This window comes from Bufo gargarizans, chromosome 10 (genome assembly GCF_014858855.1).
Source record: "Bufo gargarizans isolate SCDJY-AF-19 chromosome 10, ASM1485885v1, whole genome shotgun sequence".
In the NCBI taxonomy this organism is placed as follows: Eukaryota; Metazoa; Chordata; class Amphibia; order Anura; family Bufonidae; genus Bufo; species Bufo gargarizans.
In genome coordinates, this window is record NC_058089.1 from 45,472,049 (window position 1) to 45,494,554 (window position 22,506).

A 22,506-nucleotide genomic window follows, 5' to 3' on the forward strand; every position below is an offset into this window, starting at 1 on the left:
TGTCCTGTTCTTGTCTGCATTACAGACACGGGTAGGGGGGTCCATTAGGGGCCCGAGGATCGCAGATTCGCAGACCACAAACGCCAATATCGTCTCAAAATGGGAGAATACCGGTTTTAGGTGCGCAGCGGTTCTGGGAGTACTCACCTGGTCTGTGCTCTTGGCTTATCACCAGTTTTCAGTGTTGCAGCATGGTGGCGCTGTTTCAGGTAAACGGACTCGCTGTCAGTTTTTCGTGGCCATTCTGCATCCACGCGTGTGTCCATTTTTAATGGCCGTTTTGCATCTGTTTTTCATGGTCTTTAAAAAATTACCATTAAAAACACATTAATTTCATTGGTTTATTTTTATTAAGCATCTCAACCCCTATAGTGCCCCCAGTATTTATAATGGCCCCTCTAGTGCTCCTAGTGTCGTAGCCCCAGTATATTTGAGGCCCTCTGTATATAAAATCCAACAATAGTGCCCCCTGTTTATAAAATTCCTCCCCAATATGTTCCCCTAGTATAAAATCCTCTAAAAAAAAAAAAAATTCGCCACATCCACTTCAACAAACTGACGTTCATGTAGCAGTATCCTCCAGTACGGAACGAATGACGAGTGCGTTCAAGTGGATGAGTTGTGTATGTGTGTGTATTATGGCCTGCACGATATATCGACAAAGCAATCGTATTGCGATATGGCCGACCCAAAAATGCTGCGATTACCTACAACGATACACGGCCATCGCACAGCGCGGTCAGCGGGTGTATCAACAGAGGGAGGAGGGGCTGTGGGCCGGCATCTGGATTAGGAATGACAGTGGGACCGGTGCAGTCCCTGTATTCTAATGCACCGGCCCCTCTCACTGTTGTATAAACTTATCTAACCTGTAGGCATTGTTAAAATATAATAATAATTTGTAAGGCTACTTTCACACTCGCGGTTGGTGTGGATCCGCACAGACGGATCCGCACCTATAATGCAAACGCTTTCATCCGTTCATAACGGATCCGTTTGCATTATTCATTAAAAAATGAATACGTTTTGACGGATACGTCAATGAAAACGTCTTGACTTAAATTGAAAGTCAATGGGGGACGGATGCGTTTTTAATTGCACCATATTGTGTCAGTGAAAAACGGAGCCGTCCCTATTGACTTACATTGTAAGTCATGACGCATCCGTTTGGCTCCGCATAGTCAGACGGTCACCAAAACGCTGCAAGCGGCGTTTTAGTGACCGTCTAAAAAACGCAACAGAGACCAAACGCGGCCAAATTGATGCATTCTGAACGGATACTTATCCATTCAGAATGCATTGGGGCTGAACTGATCCGTTTTGGGCTGATTGGGAGAGCCCTAAAACGGATGTCACAAGCGGACCCAGAAACGCCAGTGTGAAAGTAGCCTAATCCGGCTGTATTACTTACAACTAAGTTCCGTAGCAGGGAGCAGTGAGGACGGGCGGCGCGTCGCTAACTGTCATGCACCTGCGCCGCCCACTTTATGAATGAAGCAGACGGCTCGGGCGCGTGACGTAGTGAGTGACGTGCCGCCCGGCCTGCCTCCTCTCTGCTACAGGATGAATTTGGCTGTAAGTAATACAGCTGGACTACAAATGATTATTATATTTTAACAATGCAGGTTAGATAAGACTATACAACAGTGAGCGGGGCCAGTGCATTAGAATACAGATCCAGATACCAGCCCCCACCCCCTGTATTGGGGGTCATTCACACTGCCTGCAGGGACACTGTTATGGCTGGAGGGGGGATCTGTGGATGGCACATAGCATAAGATGCTATATATGTCATCCACAGATCCCCCCCCCCCCATAGAAGTGTCACCCGCAGATCCCCCCCATAGCAGTGTCACCAGCAGATTCCCCCCATAGCAGTGTCACCCGCAGATCCCCCCCCCCCCATAGCGGTGTCACCCACAGATCCCCATAAAACAACAACGCAAGTGTGAAAGTAGCCTTACACAGCCCGATATGGCAGATGATTATCGGGGGGGGCGTTAACTCTCGGCAATCGCTTGCTCGCTAGAGGAGGAGACCACTGCTATTCCATGCAACAATCTCCTCCACAGCATGGGAAGGAGCGATCGCTATGCTATTGCTCGTCTCCATACTGTCTAGTGGTTTACTGGTGGCAGATCGTTATTAGACACCACAATCTGCTGCTTGCAAATGGTTATTTTTTAATATGTCAAAAGATTTGGATTACCCGATCGAGCGCTTGCTCATGCTTCAGGTAATTGGCAGCAGTATCAGACGATCGCTAATGAGCATTCATCTGCCGAAAAATCGTCGGGTGTAATACAGGCCTTAGACTGACATACCACCTCTGTGTATAGATAAGACTCCGTTCGCAATAGGTGTCACATCTTATCCAGTCTTTCCTTGTACAATGACCTCTGCACAGAGCATGTCCAGAAAACTCTCCCATAGAAGTCAATGAGGTCCCTCCTGACCATTGTGTCTATGACCTGTGGGGCTGCCGTAAAGCAATTTCTATAATGCTGTGTAAATGCTGTTAAGAACAGCTTAGGCAAAATGTAATAAGAAAATAAACAGATTAGAAAAAAGGATATGTTTTGCTATCTGGTTTTAATCGGCAGAAAAAAAAATTGGTGACCCATTCCCTTTAAATTGTGCAAAGAGATGTCCATCTCCCAGGGAAAGAGAACCATTTTGCTAGCGCCACCTTCAGATAGAGGCTTCATGGGGCAATCAACCCAAAAGTACAGTCTACAGGTGGATATTTGGCTTGTCCACTTTCCCTAGTCATGACCCAAGGCTTGTTAAAAAGTTGGACTTTGACTCATGGGGAGCTGTTTCTGAAGGTGGCGCTAGTGAGATGGTTCTCTTCCCCTGGGAGATGCTGCGTTACTTTTTTCCCCATGACGTCTCTATACACAGGTGGCGTCTTTAAGGAGAGCTAGCACTCTGCCTAACCTCCTTAAAGGGAAAATGATTGAGGTTTTTTTTTTTTTTTTTGTCAAGGTAGGCCAGCCGTATTCTGCACTAAAGAGGGTTACGACCGGCATGGCAATACTGCTGGGGAATAATAAAGCTCCTTACTGGCAGCAGGTATTGCTGGCAATGTGTAAGGGCGCTACCAAGGAGGCTACAGCCGATTATTAGTGTACTTGGGCAGGCTGCCACGCCAGTTGTGGAGGGGATGCGTTGGCGCCATCTTTCTGCTGGTGTGGAAAATATGTAACCTCCCTATCTAACAGTTTGCAGAGACACATATCAGTGGTTCATCTCATTGAAACGCTTTTTTTCTGTTGATCCGAAACTGTTCCAGAGTTATGGTACTTTTTCTTAATATGCAAATTAGGCCTTTGGTGCAATGAGGGCGTCACCGTTGCTGCTAAGCTGTACTCATTTCTGGGGGGGCTGACTGCAGAAAAGGGTTAATTTGCATATTAAGAAAGCTTTGGGGCTTCGAAATCATCAAAAGAAAAACATTTTAACCAGGTGAACCTCAGCTATGTGTCTATGCAAACACCTGGATAGGAGGGTCACTGGCGATACATAACCTTTAAGTTACAGCAGCCAGGTACAGCCGAGGGGTTAAAGGGATTCTGTCACCTGGATTTTAGTGACAGAGCTTTTAACATCATCACATCAGTCTGCTCGTTTTGTATTAAAATATACTAGTATTACTACCCTAAGTGTTGTCCTTTGTCTAGAAATTCGCTTTTATAAATATGGTAATTACCTGAGTAAGGACCCCAAGGGGCTGTCCCTCCGGCCGTTGGAGCCCAGAAGCCCATTCTCCTGGAACCCAGCACCGCCCACTGCTAATTTATTCACTCCTCATTGCCAGAGGGTGCATGTGCATCCACGGAATGCGTTCGCTGAGCCATAAGCTCGCACATGCGCTGTGGATACACATTTCAGCGCCTGGAATCGGCCTCCCAGGTTGCACCGCACATGCGCCCTCTGGCAATGAGGTGTGAATAAATTAGCAGTGGGTGGTGCGGGGCTCCAGGAGAAGGGGCGCGTTTGGGCTCCAACGGCCGGACGGACGGACAGCCCCTTGGGCTCCTTACTCAGATAATTACCATATTAATAAATTACTCAGATAATTAGCATAGTAATAAAAGCGAATTTCTAGACAAAGGACAACACTTAGGGTAGTAATACTAGTATATTTTAATACAAAACGAGCAGACTGATGTGATGATGATAAAAGCTCTGTCACTGGAATCCAGGTGACACAATCCCTTTAAGTACAGAGCCACATGCGGTATATTTGCCTGTGGACGTTAAGAAGATTTAAGAATGCGGTCTTTGACCATAACAAATCACAGCACAGCTTTTATTTCTCTAATAGACAGCAGAAACCTATCAAAAAAGATGCCAGACCGCATGAAATCAGTAGTGACCTTTATTAGCAAAATTCATATCTATTAAAAAACAAGTGCAGGGAAATGGCGTCATTAACCGACACAGAACACAATGGTAGTAATTAGGGATGAAACACCTGAAGTCTTAGTTTGAATACTGTACGGAGCGGGGGCTCTGTACGGTATTAGAATGTAGCTCACAAGACTTCGCACAATAACTTCATAAATTAATTTCTACTGTAAAAAAAACATTTCCGGAACTGGGGTTCGGTTCCAAGGTACCAGACTTCGGGAAATGTTTTTTTTACAGTAGAGACTCACGAGACTTCGCAATGTAATAACTTTGGCTCATAGGAGCCAATACATTCTAATACTGTACTGAGCGCTCGATCCATACAGTATTCAAACTAAGTATTGTGTTTCACCCGAAGTCGATTTGCTCTTCCCTAGTCATCAGTATCTGATCAGTGAGCGCCCGACACCCGGGACCTCTGCCGTTAGTGGTTCAGCAAGGCGCCGTCTCTTGCAGTAGCGCTGTGGCCTTCTCGCTACTTTTCCCAGGCCGTGTGTTGTCACATTCATCCATCATATGTCCTAGGCACAGCTTAGCGCCATTGAAGTAAATAAGTGAATGGGGCTGAGCTGCAATACCAAGCACAGCCACTATATAATGTATGGCGCTGTGCTTGGTAAGTACGGAGAATGCTGCGGCCCCATTTAGAAGCTGTACTCCGTACACAGCTAACTTCTCAATTCAATTATAATGCGCTTTGGGGGGGAGGGGAGTCTATAAAAAAAAAAATATATAAAAACCATTAAAGTATATTACAAAATGTGTTATGACATTAGAATATAATTTTTTTTTTAAATGTCCCTAAAGTTTTGTTACTCTTTAATTAGCATTTTTAATTTAAAGCCAGCAGATCGCACAGTGGTCTAGCAGCAGCCTGTGTACACCTTCACTAAGCTCCTCGTCACCTCCATGTTCACTGTGGGCTTTTTGATTTATTAGCTTGTCTGCAGGGGGTGTACACAGGCTACAGGAAGGAGTCGGAGTCCAGCAGCCACCCAGGGCCAGAAACAGACCGCTCCGCTCTCATCTGAGTGGGTACCTGGACCGTCTATCTATAGCCCGGACAATGTATATGGCTTAATGCTTAAATTGGCTTAGGCCTCGTGCACATGACTATGTTTGTAAACTGTGTGTGATTCATTTATTTTACCCACTTATATAGCGCCAACATATTCTGCAGCGCTGTACAGACATTATCATTAGAGGTGAGTGAATTTCATATTTTGAAATTCGTTCACACTTAGTTTGTTGGTAAACGCAGAATTGTGTTATGGATTCCATTACCACGGACCACAACGCAATTCATTCCATCATAATAGAAGTCTATGGGCTGCAAAACGGATCTGTCCCGTTTCTGTTATGCAGGGGAGTCCCCTAAAGGCATTGCGTTATGGACCATGGTAACGGAATCCATAACATGAAATTCGCTAATCTCTAATTCTCATCAGCCGCTGTCCCCCGTGGAGCTCACAATCTAAGTTCCCCATCAGTATGTCTCGTGGGTGAGAGGAAACCATGCAGATGTTGTCCTTGGTTGGATTCGAACCTAAGACCCCAGTACTTTAAAGAGTAGCTAAACTTTTAAACAACTTCATTAAAAATGTTGGCAATATCCTAAAAATATTTTTTATAATATACTTTATTTGGTTTTAGGCTACTTTCACACTGGCGTTTTGTGCAGGTCCATCATGGTTGGATCCGTTCAGAAAACACGACCGTCTTCATCCGTTCAGACCGTATCAGTTTGTATTATCTGTAAGGCTACTTTCACACTTGCGTTGGGGGCTCCGCTTGTGACTTTTGTTTAAAGGCTCTCACAAGCGTCCCCGAACGGATCCGTCCAGCCCTAATGCATTCTGAGTGGATGCGGATCCGTCCAGCCCTAATGCATTCTGAGTGGATGCGGATCCGCTCAGAATGCATCAGTCTGGCATCGTCTGTCCTCCGCTCCGCTCAGCAGGCGGACACCTGAACGCTGCTTGCAGCGTTCGGGTGTCCGCCTGGCCGTGCGGAGGCAAACGGATCCATCCAGACTTACAATGTAAGTCAATGGGGACGGATCCGTTCAAAGGTGACACAATATGGTGCATTTTTTTTCAAACGGATCCGCCCCCATTGACTTTCAATGTAAAGTCTGGACGGATTTTTATTTTTTTTGTTCATGGTAATGCAAACGGATCCGTTCTGAACGGATCTAAGCGTTTGCATTATAGGTGCGGATCCGTCTGTGCAGATACCAGACGGATCCGCACCTAAACGCAGGTGTGAAAGTAGCCTAACATAGCCAAGACGGATCTGTCTTGAACACCATTGAAAGTCAATGGAGGACGGATCAGTTTTCTATTGTACCAGATTGTCAGTGAAAACGGATCTGTCCCCATTGACTTGCATTGTGTGCCAGGACGGATCCGTTTGGCTCAGTTTCATCAGACGGACAACAAAACACTGCAAGCAGCGTTTTGGTGTCCGTTTCCAAAGCAGAATGGAGACTGAACTGAGGCAAACTGATGTATTCTGAGCGGACCCTTTTCCATTCAGAATGCAAACTGATCCGTTTTGGACGCTTGTGAGAGACCTGAACAGATCTCACAAACGGAAAGCCAAAACGCCAGTGCGAAAGTAGCCTTATTTGGAATTTGTGTTTTTACTAAAGAAATAAGCAGGTGAACTTGGGCACTCCGAAGCGCTTTAGAATCACTACATTTGTACGCCGCTGACATGTCGGTATTGTACGTGTATACGGATTCCTCTGTACTGTGGAATGGGGCTGCAGATCACTGCTCCTGCCTGGGCCCCCTGATCTTGGCTTTTACTATTGCGCTATGCCAGCATTTAGCTGAGCGGAGTGGGTTCCTGCCTGAGCCTGTTCTGCTCACTTGAAAGCTCTGAATAGCACATTGTTGCAGGAGAGCTTTCAGCTGAGTGGAGCAGCAGCCCGCTCCGCTATCCTATCTTTCACCGCACATTGCGGACCCATTGAAGTCAATGGTTCCACGATGCAGAGTGCACATGGTCCATGCCTGTGTTTTGCGGATCTGCGACTTGCGCTCCACAACACAGGCACGGCCATTCCCTGGTCTTGTGGATGCTGCAGCGTTTTCCAGCTATGCTTTTCCCCCTCTGGCTCTCTTACCTAAGGTTCTGAGAGAGATTCGTGTCATTCTAATTGCGCCTGTCTGGGCCAAAAGGTCCTGGTTCCCTCTTCTGAAGCATCTCTGGATTCTGCCCCGAATCAGATGCCACCTTTCGTTTTTCACAGCTCCTTTGGAAAATAAAAGTTGGAATCTGGTTGCTATGGGTAAGTAAGTGTTACTTTACTACTTTACAGCAGTTTGTGTTCACACGACTCGCTGGGAGTGTCTGGAGCATCAGGTCTCTGCCTCTCCTGCACATTCAACCAGTGCCAGCGGTTTGCCTGTATGGAGCCCTGGATCAAAGCCTGCTTGAAGCTCTGCTGGGAAAACATCACGTCTACAGGGCAGGGTTCAGGAGAATGAGAAGGACAGTCACATGGCAGACATGATGTCATCGGGATACGGAACCAACACCCTCAAAATTGTCACTTGACCATGAAGTGCAGGAAAACAGGCTTTACTGGTAAACAATCACTATTAGTAAGGGCTCATTCACACGGCAGTTCTTTTCTTTGGGGGATGAAATTTGCAGTCCCCAGCGCACGGGCACCACCTGTACAGTTGCTACGATGGATCCAGACCCATTCAACTTTAATGGGTCTGTGATCTGTCTGCACCACAAAAAAATAGAACATGTTCTATTTTTTTTGTGGTGCGGAGGCACGGACAGAAACATCACGGTAGCACTCCGTAGTGCCTCCGTTCTGCACCGACCTTCTGTACTGCGGACCCATTCAAGTGAATGGGTCTGCATCCATGATGCGCAGTGCACATGGCCGGTGCCTGCCTATTGCTGGCTGCAATAGGGGCACGGCCGAACAACGGCCGTGTGAATGAGCCCTAAGTGATGGTATGTGATGTTTTCTGTCAGATGATGTTGAAAAGGCCTTTTAATGCTAGGCGGCTTTCAAAATGATTGACCCTATGACAGGTAGTAGAAAGGAGATCACTTCCAAGATCTGTTCTATAATTCTGCAATAAATATTGCTTGTTGGGCAAGTGGTTTGAGGTCCCCTAGAAAGATTTTCAATCTTAAGATTCTTGCCGGCTGGTTTTGACAAGAGGGTACTTCTTTGTACCCTAAGGCCCCTTTCACATAAGTTTTCCGCGTGGGTGCAATGCGTGAGGAGAATGCATTGAATCCATTCATTGGGGCTGTGCACATGAGCGGTGATTTTCACACATCACTTGTGCGTTTGCATAAAAATCGCAGCAAGCTCTATTTTGTGCGTTTTTCACGCAACGCAGGCCCCATAGAAGTGAATGGGACGGTGTGAAAATCGCGAGCAACTGCGGATGCGGTGCGATTTTCACGCACGGTTGCTACGAGACGATCGGGATGGAGACCCAATCATTATTATTTTCCCTTATAACATGGTTATAAGGGAAAATAATGGCTTTCTTAATACAGAATGCATAGTACAATAGGGCTGGAGGGGTTAAATTTTTTTTTTTTTAACTCTCCTTAATCCACTTAGTCCATCACTTGATCTTTTACCATGGTGATGGACCATGTGATGAGCGCAGTGACGTCACCACAGGTCCTTTACCCAGGTCCTGAAGAAAGAAGACAGAAGAGAAGCCGGGCTGCGCGAACAAGTGGATTAAGGTGAGTTATTTTTTATTTATTTTTAACCCCTCCAGCGCTATTGTACTATGCATTCTTTATTAAGAATGCTATTATATTCCCTTATAACCCTGTTATAAGGAAAAATAATAAAATCTACCCAGCACCTAACCCAAACCAGAACTTCTGTGTGAAGAAGTTCGGGTTTGGGTACCAAACATGCCGATTTTTCTCACCGCGTGCAAAACGCATTACAATGTTTTGCACTCGCCCGGAAAAATCACGCATTTTCCCGCAACGCACCCGCATCTTATCCGGGCAAAAAATGACGCCCGTGTGAAAGAGGCCTAAGGGTTCCAGATTTCAGCTGAGTTCAGGTTATGATGCATTTGATTCCAAAATGGGTGGTAAGTGGATGCATAGACTTAGGCTAGGTTCACACCTGAGCGTTTTACAGTGCGTACGAACGCGCTGTAAAACGCCCTATGCCCCAAGAAGTACAGGAGCTTCTTTGGGGCGTATTGTCGCGCGTAACACCTCTGTCATTGTACGCCTCTGTGGTCAATAGCAAGAACGCGCGTTTCCAAAATACAAACGCCTCAAACGCCCGATAAAAAAGCCTGTAAACAGCGCTTATAGAATACGCTCAGGCGTGAACCCAGCCTTAAGGTTATCCTTGGAATCGGGGGCATTCACAGATCTCATAGGGCCTTATGGCAAAACTAATTATAGCCCCCCCCCTGCCCCATCCAGTTTTCTATACGCATGTGACTATCCCTTCCAGACAATACAAAATGCAATGCTCCTGATTTTTGACAAACTTATTTTATTACGTGAAAGAAATTTTAATAAAAAAAAGCACCTAAGGCCTCGTTCACACAACCGTATGTGTTTTGCGGTCCACAAAAAAAGTGTGACATCCTTGTGGCATTGTTTTTTTATTTGTTTTTTTGCGGATCCATTGTATAAATGCCTATCCTTTACCGCAAACTAGAAAAATAATAGGACATGCCCTTTTTTTTTTTTTTTTTTTTTTTTTTTTTTTCCTGGTGCTACGGAATAGACATACTGATGCAGACAGCTGCTGGTTTTTTTCTGTGCGCGGATGAAAACATCCGGTGGTGAGGTTTTGCAACCAATGAGCATGAGAGCAATGCATACTGAGCGGGGAAATACCAGGGGCACAGTGCAGCATAGGAGCGCTATTTTAACAAAACGAGCAGGGTGACAGCATCGGGTACTTATCTCAATTAATAATATCCGGTGAAAGGTCCTCTTTAACGGCAAAATTTAAATACTGACATCAGGTTTTGGCTCCATAAACCAAAATAGCTGAATATCCCCCAAATGCCAATGGACATGCATAATTCCTTTTATCACATTCTGACTATACCGCCAAGGAATTCTGTCAACCCCTTGTTCACCACGCCAAGCCCTGAATCAACACAACTTGACTCACCATGCTAGACAAGGTGGCCATTCCAGAAGGAAAAGTTTATCAGAAAAAACATCAACAGCAGTAGACACATGCCACCAAAATTTACTGAAGACATGGAGGATCAATGTGTTCAGTCTGTTACACCATGTAAACCCACTCTGAAGAATCCATGTATCCGATTTGCGGTTTGGTCTGGGTCCAACTCGGGCATATCCACCAGTGGCAGTGTGGTTTACTTCCCTACCCGGATGTCACCCACCACAGTAGCAAACATTTCAGCTCTTGCCAATTTTGGCTTACCTCAGGGGTGCCCTCTAAATTTACCCTACAGTGTCTAACATATGTTGGATCTGCTTTCCACACTGCTCGGGGTTCCATTCACATCATCTGTAGGTTCATCCTTTCTTCCCACATGCACTAGCTATACATCCAACCTATCTGAAGATTTATTTATCACAATTCATAGCAATAGTACCAGTCAAAATCTGGATACAATTCTGAACATATCAAGTCCTGACCCTGGAAGCATCATGTGCCATAAAGCAACCGTTGGGGAACACCGTAACAACTGACTTCTTTCGACCCATCAACCAGAGAGGTCTAAAGAGAAATGCCATAGAGGCAGAAGGGGAGGAACCTCTAGAAGAACCACAGAAAAATTATCCAGGATGAGTGGAGCCTTTTGCTACCAGCATAAGCCCCAAGAGAAACAAGGCAGCACTATAGTGCAACTTCATGTCCTAACTACTTAAGTGCTTCTCCTCCAATTTCCCCACTGGAAAGTGTGTGTGTGTGTGTTTTTTTGTGGACTTCAACATCTTTTTCTGGAAAATTACCCTCCGGACACTTAAAAATTACCTCCTCTAAACGGCATCTGAAAAACAAATCACTAAGTCATGGGCCTCAAACCCAAATCTGTTTTCAATTCAATACACTATACAGGTGAAACTCAAAATTAGAATATTGTGCAAAAGTTCATTTATTTCAGTAAAGCAACTTAAAAGGTGAAACTAACATGAGACTCAATACATGCAGAGCGAGATACTTCAAGCCTTTATTTGTTATAATTTGGATAATTATGGCTTACAGTTTATGAAAACCCCAAATTCACAATCTCAGAGAATTAGAATATTGTGAAAAGGTTCAATATTCTAGGCTCAAAGTGTCACATTCTAGTCAGCAAATTAATCCAGAACACCTGCAAAGGGTTCCTGAGACTTAAAATTGTCTCTGTCTTGTTCAGTAGGAATCGCAATCATGGGAAAGACTGCTGACCTGACAGTTGTGCAGAAAGCCATCATTGACATCCTCCATAAGGAGGGAAAGCCTCAAAAGGTAATGGCAAAAGAAGTTGGATGTTCCCAAAATGCTGTATCAAAGCACATTAATAGAAAGTTATGTGGAAGAAAAAGGTGCACAAGCAGCAGGGATGACCGCAGTCTGGAGCGGATTGTCAGGAAAAGGCCATTCAAAAGTGTTGGGGACTTTCACGAGGAGTGGACTGAGGCTGGAGTTAGTGCATCAAGAGCCATCACACACAGACTGATCCTGGACATGGGCTTCAAATGTCGTATTCCTCTTGTCAAGCCTCTCCTGAACAACAAACAACGTCAGAAGCGTCTTGCCTGGGCTAAAGAAAAAAGGAACTGGTCTGTTGCTCAGTGGTCCAAAATCATCTTTTCCGATGAGAGCCACTTTTGCATCTAATTTGGAAACCAAAACCCAGAGTCTGGAGGAAGAATGGAGAGGCATACAATGCAAGATGCTTGAAGTCCAGTGTGACGTTTCCACAGTCTGTTGGTTTGGGGAGCCATGTCATCTGCTGGTGTTGGTCCACTGTGCTTCATTAAGTCCAGAGTAAATGCAGCCGTCTACCAGGAGGTTTTGGAGCACTTCATGCTTCCTTCCGCAGACAAGCTTTATCAAGATAGTGACTTCATTTTCCAGCAGGACTATGGGGCATCACAAAGAGAAAAATGAGACATTAGACCGAACAATGCAGAAGAGCTGAAGGCTGCTATTGAAGCATCCTGGTCTTCCATAACACCTCAGCAGTGCCACAGGCTGATGGCATCCATGCCACGCCGCATTGAGGGGCCCAAACAAAGTACTGAGTACATATGCATGGTTATACTTTTCAGACGTCCTACATTTTTCGATGTAACATCATTTCTTTTTATTTATTTTATTTTCATGTAATATTTTAATTTTCTAAGATTGTGACTAGGGTTTCATAAGCTGTAATCCATATTCATCCAAATTATAGCAAATAAAGGCTTGAAATATCGCGCTCTGCATGTAAGGAGTCTCATATATTTCACCTTTTTAAGTTGCATTACTGAAATAAATGAACTTTTTGGGCCAGATTTATCATTACTCTGACAGCTCACTCCGCTTTCACATATGGCTAAAATCAGATTTATGATCGGCCCTTTAAGACTGTAATAAATGTGCTTTGACGGTAGCAGTTTATCTGTCAGTAAGCAGCTTTACAAAAGTCGCACATATTTGCGAAAAAGTCGCATGTTCTATTACCCTGGGTTCACACCTGAGCGTTTTACAGCGCGTTCAAACGCGCTGTAAAACGCTTAAGACATGAAAACCAATGCTTCCCTATGGGAAGGGTTCACACCTGGGCGTTTTACAGCGCGTACGAACGCGCTGTAAAACGCCCGACGCTCAAACAAGTACTTGAGCTTCTTTGGGGCGTTTTGACGCGCGTTTGTGGCCATAGGACACTGCAGTCAATGACACAAACGCGCGTTTACTATTACAAAAAACGCGCATAAAAACGCGCGTAAAACGCGCGTTTGAGGAACGCTTAGGTGTGAACCCAGGGTAAAAGTCTCAAAAGATAAGCATGGTCCTCACTGGAGTGAAATTGCACATTTTTTGCGACTTTTTAAATAGTCGCAATAGTAAATCTGTCTAGAAATTCATTTACATAAGAAAACACGCCCACTTCAGATAACTGGCGAGCATAGTGCAGAGCAGAAAAAAGTTGCAAATTCCTGTGCATTTTTAGCTATTGCGCAAAAATTTGCGACTTTTTCACTCCATTATTCTGACTTGAGCTAATGATAAATCTGGCACTTTGAGTTTTACCTGTAGAGGCAATTTATTGAAGCCTGCTGATCATCGTTAGCCAAGGATCTGAGAGACCTCTACAAAGGTCTTTAATTGCCCGACAATATAACTAAGTATTGTCATCCAGAACAAAGACTACAAGACTACCTTGGAGATGGCAGACAGATTCTGAACCATGAACCAAAAACATAATAGTGGAAGAGGAGCATTGCTTAAGAAGGCCGAAGAAAACCTGATACTCGCCAAAAAATACATCATTGTACTATCCCACAATTGTTCTATTTTATCATCTACCTAAAATACAAAAGTCTTTTAAAAAATCCTCCATCGTATTGTGTTGAGTTCCTATTACAAAAGCATGTAAATCAGTTGCAATCCTTTTTGAAACCCCACAAAGTCTAACTCCCCTTCTGAAAGAAAAAAGATGACAGAATTCCTACATCTGGTTGACTTGGCGACATTATACTCTATTCTGTACTAGGCAAGGATGAATGTGGTGCAAGACTCTACCATGCCTCCAACACAGAATCTTCATATTTGGATGCTTTAATAGTTATCAGGTATAATTCTTAGAAAATTGCTCAATCAAGGGATTTGCATTCTATTAATAGAAACACCAAAAATAAAATTATAAATAACTCTGCCAGTATAATAAAAAAAAATCTTTATTGAATAATCCATATTAAGACATATATCATAATAATGAATACACATAAGATACATAACTGCACTCCTAAATTCTGTACTATACATATGTCAAATGGGCAATGTATATTCAATAAAATAAGTGCAACCCAAGTGCGGTAATATTTTAATGCATATAAAAATAGTACTACAATAGTGCAACTTGATACCGCCTCCTATCTTTTTGCTGAGCACCACGTATGAAGCACCCAGCTACACTGCTGTCATTCTAGCCTGCATCAAGGACCGAAGTTTATACCTGTTGTCAGCAGTGCCGCCGTGTTCTACTCTTATCTATGTGTAGTACTACAATAGTGTTGGGGGGGGGGGGGGGGAGCCAAAGACAGTAAAAAGTAAATCTAGACCAATAGGATAGCACAAAGTAACACCCCACGTTTTTCAGGCTAATGCTACTTTCACACTAGCGTTCGGAGCGGGTCCGTCTGATGTTTCATCAGACGGATCCGCTCCTATTATGCAGACGTTTGCATCTGTTCAGAACGGATCCGTCTGCATTATAACTTAGAAAAATTTCTAAGTGTGAAAGTAGCCTGAGCGGATCCGTTCAGACTTTACATTGAAAGTCAATGGGGGACGGATCCGCTTGAAGATTGAGCCATATGGTGTCATCTTCAAGCGGATCCGTCCCAATTGACTTCCGTTATAAGTCTGGACGGATCCGCTCGCCTCCAAACGGCCAGGCGGACACCCTCACTGAGCGGAGGCTGAGCGCTGGCAGGCGGATGCATTCTCAGTGGATCCGCCTCCACTGAGAATGCATGAGGGCCAGACGGCTGCGTTCAGGGCCGCTTGTGAGCCCCTTCAAACGGAGCTCACGAGCGGACACCTGAACGCAGGTGTGAAAGGAGTCTTAAAATGTATGTTGTCCATTTTACATATTTATAGTACTTTTTATACTGTAGGTTTGCATCAGTTATGTATTTTGTGTGGTTTGGGTATAGGTCTTTTAATACGAATTCTACAATAAAGATGTTTGGTTTAGAATACTGGCAGTGTTTTATTATACTGTATATTTCTGGTAATTATATATTGTGGGTAGCACCTGCTCATTACTGTTTTGTGATTGAGCCCTTATTTATATTTTTTTTGAATAGGTGTGATCCCATCACTAGAAGCCTAGATAGAGATCAGAGTAGATGCTGTCACTCAGGAGGGTGCAGGAGGCAGGCTTAGGCTACTTTCGCACTTGCGTTCGGGGTTCCGCTTGTGAGTTCCGTTTGAAGGCTCTCACAAGCGGCCCCAATGCATTCTGAGTGTATACGGATCCGCTCAGAATGCATCAGTCTGGCACCGTTTGACCTCCGTTCCGCTCAGCAGGCGGACACCTAAACGCAGCTTGCAGTGTTCGGCTGTCCGCCTGGCCGTGCGGAGCCAAACAGATCCGTGACTTACAATGTAAGCCAATGGGGACGGATCCATTTGAAGTTGACACAATATGGTGCAATTTCAAACGGATCCGTCCCCCATTGACTTTCAATGCAAAGTCTGGACGGATCCGTCTGACTAACTTTCAGACTTAGAATTTTTTCTGAAATATAATGCAGACGGATCCGTTCTGAACGGATCCCATCGTTTGCATTATAGGAGCGGATCCGTCTGTGCAGACACCAGACGGATCCACTCTGAACGCAAGTGTGAAAGTAGCCTTATAAAATAGTGTCCAGCCTTAAAACCTACAAACCCTAATGGCTGGACCTGTTCTCCTGAACTGCCTGCAGTCGCTGCTCCATTGCTGGCCACTTCTGGTCATCCCTAGTCCCACTAGAAAGCAGCTGATCCTATGGCCACTGCAGGCAATCGCAGGCCTCAGTTGTTACATTTGCTTGAATGATACCCCACAACTGTGATGTAACTTTCAAGCTGATGTGACTGCTGAGGCCTGTGATTGGCCGCAGCTGTCACCGTACCTAGCCGTGTCCTAGTTCTGCAGGAGGAGCTTTTCTAGATAAGTGTTCGGTTTAAAGGGGTATTCCGGTTGTTTCACGTTATCCCCTAGCCACAGGATAGGGGATACGTTTTAGATCGGTGGGAGTCCCATATTTTCTTTTCAGAATCCTGGAAAAGCTGGGTAACATAGCATATGGAGCTGTAATACAGACTCCTGGATGCTAAATGTACCTAAATAAATCCCAGATTGTTCCATTGTTTGCTATATTGGCCTTTCAGGGTCCCGAAAAACCTGTGTAACATACCATGTGGCTGTCTTTGATTCGCATCACAGACCAAAGTGGTGCATGTCTCCATGATTTTTTTCCACTGATCCACGGTCAGCTGAGAACCACTGATGTGTGTGAGCAGACACATTAAAATCAATAGGTATGTGTGCTGTCCTTTGAGAACACAAAGCACACATCTGTGATTCACTGAAGTGTAAATGAGGCCTTTGAGCGAAAAGATACGTTTTTATTGGGGAAACTATAACAATTAAAGGAGGCTCTAGTATCCTGTTGGGCTGCCTCTAGCCTGGATACAAGATCAGGTTGGGGGTGGAGGCAGTCAGGTTCTGAATGGTATCCTGCCGCACATTTCCCCAATTATGTTGCAGCTGGGCCTGTAGAACGTGCACACTGGAGGCTGGCATCCTAGCTGATCCCATAAATGTTTGATTTGGTGCTACATCTGGTGAAAGAGCAGGCCAAGGAGGTGTTGATATCTGGTGGCAACGTTCCTGCGTAACATTTTGCGGTGGGTCTCTTGTAACACTCCTAGTGGTGACGGACTGTCATATGTGATGGCTCCCCAGAACATCAGTGGAGGCAGTGTGTTGCTCCGCAGAAAAGGCGGGAGTTAAGCACTTGCCACACCACTAGGTCTACATACTTGAACCTGACTCTTGTGGGATACTAAACCCAACCTGGATTAGTCATTTAAAACGATACGGTTCCTGTCCATAGCAATCTAGGTTTCTTGTTCACAACACAACTTCAATGCTGACTGGCTGTCAATGGCACGATACCTAATGGGTGCCATGACACTAAATTTCCTTCTCGTAGATGGCAGAAAATGGTCCAGGTAGACACGGGTGTGTAGTGAAGATGCCACCAGGGGTGCACCTAGCCTTTCTGCAGCCTGAGGCAAAAACTGAAATGCCCTGTCCCAAATTCTCATTCTAACCCCAATTTCCCACCTCTATTGTTAGACATATCTGGAAAACATTACATATACAGTGCTTCAAAACATACAAGAGAAGAAAGCACCATGTACCTCTTTTATCCTCCGTGATGTCTCCTTATGATGTAGACATTCTGTTTCCTCCTCATCTCCATTAGGCCCTGATGGCCATGATGATTTCTTTCAGCCACATCTCGTATCTGCAGAGTTTACCACATAGGCATCTTAGCTTCCTCCGTTTTCCACCATCCTTCCCCTCCTGATGCCCCAACATTGTTGCCCAATGCCCACAAACACTATACTGCATAAATAGTGCCATACAGTTAGCCCCCTCCCCCCATAGTAATAGTGTTTGAGCGCATCGAGCTTCGGATCAGAAATCTGAAGTCTATTTCGTTCAAGCACTTTGGTTTTAATGCTGTCTTCTTGTACAGCATTAAAATGTATTGCCTCTGTGAAAGCAAAATTAATTTCAGCCGTAGTCGTGTGCTGTGACCTCAGGTGGCATGACCATGTCACCGCTTCTGACCTGGTGCAGCATTGTGACCTCTTGCGCCGTTTTACTGCCTCATAAGCTTCAGGCCTAGTGGCCTGCAGACTGAGGTTGAAGGGTGGGCAAGGGAGCCATAGGCTCTCATGCCCGGCTGCCAACTGCTGCTGCCACTTGAGGCGTGATGCTCATCTTGCCTGATGGCAAATGTTTCTGGAGCTGCTTGTCAGCAGATAAAATGATCTTCTCTACTGGTGGGCTGTATGGTGCCTGTGTGCCCTCACATAACCACTGCTCTCAACACCTCCTAACAGCAAGGTCAGAACGGCCCAGATGGCAGGCAGTTTGTCAAAATGACCATCCTTCTTCTCTGTCCAATGGTGTGCCCTCCTCAGTTTGTGAAATGGGCAAAATGTCTGAGTGCGTCGTACAGGCATGTCTAACAGTCGTCGATTTCTTACTCGCCAAGAGGTACACTACCCAAAAGGATCCTTTGAGAACCTTTTTGTAGGGCAGCAGGAATAATGTTCGCTCCCTTTTTGTGGCAAGACCCCAGTGTCTAATCAGACCATGCCTGTAATCCTTTACTTATCGGAGATGTAAATATATGCCACATTTTGCAGCAATCTGACATTTCCGTCCGAGTGTTATTTTCTTTCCATTTGCGTGTATTATATCTAGAACCCCTTATTAGCTCTACCAGTTATTTAATATTACAGTTCAATTTATTTCAATTGTGAATAAAATTCTTTGTCTTTGCAGATTATGTATATTTTGAAAACTCGTCCAGTAACCCGTATCTGATCCGAAGAATAGAGGAACTTAACAAGGTAGTAGAATGTTATTCAAACTTAGGCCCCTTTCACATAAGCAAGTCTCATGCATTGCAGCATGTGTCAGGAAGAACACCCTTCTAGAACTCCGGTGCACTGCCGGGTTCGCATAGCATTATATTGATTTATGATGCTATGTAACCCTTAAAGTTCTGGAATGTATTGGATAACACTGACAGCATTATGTCAGTGTGTCAGTGTTATCTAATACATTCCAGAACTCTAAGGGTTACATAGCATCAGAAATCAATATAATGTTCCGTGACCTCGGCAGTGCTGGAATGGCAGGACACTTCAAGTCTGGAGCATGACACTTGATCGTGTGAAAAGGGGCCTTATGACGTGCATTTTGAGCAAGATGTCACTAAAGTGGATCCTCTCCTATTGTAGACTGCGAATGGAAATGTAGAAGCCAAAGTGGTCTGCTTGTTCCGTCGCAGAGATATCTCCAGCAGTCTGAACAGCTTAGCAGACAGCAATGCAAGTAAGTTTTGGTTTATACGTTTTTAGATGTTTATATGTTAGTTTGAGCAGGTGAAAGCACAGTCTAAGACTAAGATGATTATTTTGAAGTGAGAATCTTCATTTACAGCGCAGAATGACATGGCTGTAAACCTAAATATAGAACACTAGACGAGGTGGCAGCAAACACACAGGGATCACTTGGAAGCTTGTATATTCACATTTGCAGTTTTACTTTGTGCCACAGGATGTTTTAGTATTCACGAGTAGGGGTACTTTCACATTAGCGTTTTTCTTTTCCGGCGCTGAGTTCCGTCACAGGGGCTCTATCCCGGAAAAGAACTGATCAGGCATATCCCCATGCATTCTGAATGGAGATAAATCCGTTCAGGATGTCTTTAGTTCAGTCTTTTTGACTGATCAGGCAAAAGAGAAAACCGTAGCATGCTACGGTTTTATCTCCGGCGAAAAAAAACGCAGACTTGCCTGAATTTTTTTCATAGAAATGTATTAGTGCCGGATCCGGCATTCAAAATGCCGGAATTCCGGAACCGTCCTACCGATCTGCGCATGCGCAGACCTTTAAAAATGAGAGAAAAAAAAATTAATACCGGATCCGTTTTGCCTGATGACACCGGAAAAACGGATCCGGTATTGCAATGCATTTTTCTGACTGACCAGGATCCTGATCAGTCTGAAAAGTGCCTAATCGGTCAGCAGCAGTTTTGGTTAATGCCTCCCAAACGCCTTAATTTAAGGGCTGTGTTGTAAGATTCCTGGTGGTGGTAATACATCTAGTGTAGGGAATTGCTTTATATATTTGTACTGATAACTGACCCCTTCACTACCACCGTGTAGGGGAATTTGAGGAGGAGTCCAAGCAGCCATCCGTGGTTGAGCCACAGAGACACCAGCTGAAACACCGGGAGCTCTTTCTATCTCGGCAGTTTGAATCCCTGCCCGCTACACACATCAGGTATTTGCATGTTAAAGGCATAGCCGCCTCTTTTAGTTTTTATTTTAAATGGTAATACATTAAAGGTGTTCTCCAGAATGTAACAATAGAGGACCCATCCCTAGGATAGGTCATCAATATCATATCAATTGGGGTCTGACTCCCTGCACACGTGCCGATCGGCTCTTCAGAGGTAGCTTCGGCATTGAAAATAGGCATCAGAACTACACAGATCTGGGCATTGTATAGTGGACAGAGTAGGTGACATGTTCCCAAACTACAAATCACTGCTGGGTAACCAAGCCGTGAATGGTTGCAGAGGTACACGTCATCCTATCTGGAAGTCTACAAACCAAGAATTGGAGTGAGCACTGACCTAGAACAGAGCGGCGGGGAAGATTTTTTTTTTGTTATTTTTTTTTTTTTAAGCTACAGTACAGTCCTAGCCAAATTTTTGAATGGCTATAAAGCTAGAATGAATGGTTACTTCTAAATTAGAACTACTTGTTGAAGTGGAATCCCTACACTGCCATTGACACTTCCTTTTTTGTCTGTCTCTGCAGGGGTAAATGTAGTGTAACGCTGTTAAATGAGACTGACTTACTGAGCCAATATTTGGAGAAAGAGGTAAACTCATCCTGTAATTTCTTCTACTCCCCCATTTGTATTTGTCCCTCTGTACTAATCTGGATTATGGTTTTAGGATTGCTTCTTTTACTCGCTGGTGTTTGACCCTGTACAAAAGACTCTGCTGGCTGATCAAGGAGAGATACGGGTCGGCTCCAAGTATCAGGCAGAAATTCCTGACCAATTAGCAGAGGGTGAGTAAAGCGAGGGGAGTAGATTTTGAATAATGGTCATTCAGTCCTAGTTTGTTTCCACTATATTTATAAGGTCTGATCCTCTTCTAGTGTCCTAGAATTATACTATTATAAATCCTATTACATGTGGAGCTGTAGATACCATCTCGCACTAATAAGCAAGTTGCCTGTGCCTTAGGCCTCATGCACACGGCTGTTGTTTGGGTCCACATCTGAGCCGCCGTTTTTGCGGCTCTGATGCGGACCCATTCACTTCAATGGGGCCGTAAAAGATGCGGACAGCACTCTGTGTGCTGTCCGCACCCGTTGCTCCGTTCCATGGCCCCGCTAAAAAAATATTTCCTATCTTTGTTCGCGCTTTGTGGACAAGAATAGGAATTTATATTGAAGGCTGTCCGTGCCGTTCCGCAAATTGCAGAACGCGCGAGGGCGCCATATGTGTTTTGCGAATCCGTGATTTGCGGACCGCAAAACATCCACAGTCGTGTGCATGAGGCCTTAAGGTGGATTTGCTCAGTCAGATTATTGGGAATTAACATTCCTGCGAAAAATCGTTCCTGACAATCGCCCAATGAACAAGCTGAAACTGTTGTGCGTGCAGGCACCTAAATGATCTTTTCTGGATCGCGCGGTCTAAACAATGCGGCTATGTGATGACGAGCAATCAGAATAGCGATCCCTCGGCCTCACACTGTGGAGGTGATCGCTACATGTAACTTTCTGCTTAATGTTGTCCAGTTTGTGAGATGACTGTGGCACTTATGGCATTTGTTGAAATTCTTCATAATTTCAACAAAAAGTCGTTCAGAAAGTCGTTCATAAGGTATTACCCCTCGTTTACAAAGTCTTTTGTGCTGTCCATAAGGTGGCTGCTGATGGAAGGTAATGTGACCAGACAAATCTCCTCCATGAGAGGTCTCCTCCATTCAAACACACTGCACCTGCCATCTACACTTGTTCTGTTGGGAGTGTAGTGCAAGGTGTGAATGGAGGAGGCATTGCATGGAAATGATTTGCCTGGTCACATGACCTTCCATCAGCCGCCATCTTGTGGACAGCACAAAAGACTCTGCAAACCAGGGGAAACAAAAGTGAAGGAGCAGCACTCAACGGTGCGTCCTTGTTGTAGGGAGTTGCAACAGCCGCGGATCCAATCAGCTAGAGAATATGTGAAAATCAAGCAGCAGTGGCAGCATCTCCCATCATTCCATCTTTATTAGAGCTTCACAGCATACAAAAAAATCAGCAACGTTTCGGCTGTGCAGCAGCCTTTGTCAAGCATAAAAAACATATGGCAGAGTTGCATATAAAAACCCATTGTCAGAACCAATTAAACCTAGCCATATCATCCACCCATCCCATTACCTCTCTGCACACAGACTCCCATACTAATCACATCACCTGTAGTTACCCTCTCCTTATCTGCAATGGTTTCAGCTGTGGTCCGCATCCTTAAAACCACACTGCACACGTCCATGTAGAGACTA

At 44.7% G+C, this 22,506-nt stretch overlaps 1 protein-coding gene across 1 annotated transcript in view; it reads left to right on the plus strand.

Moving 5' to 3' along the window:
• The window catches only part of MTA2 (metastasis associated 1 family member 2), a 30,572-nt gene that overhangs the window by 613 nt on the left and 7,453 nt on the right, over positions 1 to 22,506 (plus strand). Inside the window, exons 2-6 of the mRNA XM_044270044.1 lie at positions 18,711 to 18,778; positions 19,172 to 19,265; positions 20,102 to 20,219; positions 20,762 to 20,825; positions 20,902 to 21,019. Coding sequence (XP_044125979.1) covers positions 18,711 to 18,778; positions 19,172 to 19,265; positions 20,102 to 20,219; positions 20,762 to 20,825; positions 20,902 to 21,019 — 462 coding nt within the window. The remainder of the gene's footprint in view (positions 1 to 18,710; positions 18,779 to 19,171; positions 19,266 to 20,101; positions 20,220 to 20,761; positions 20,826 to 20,901; positions 21,020 to 22,506) is intronic.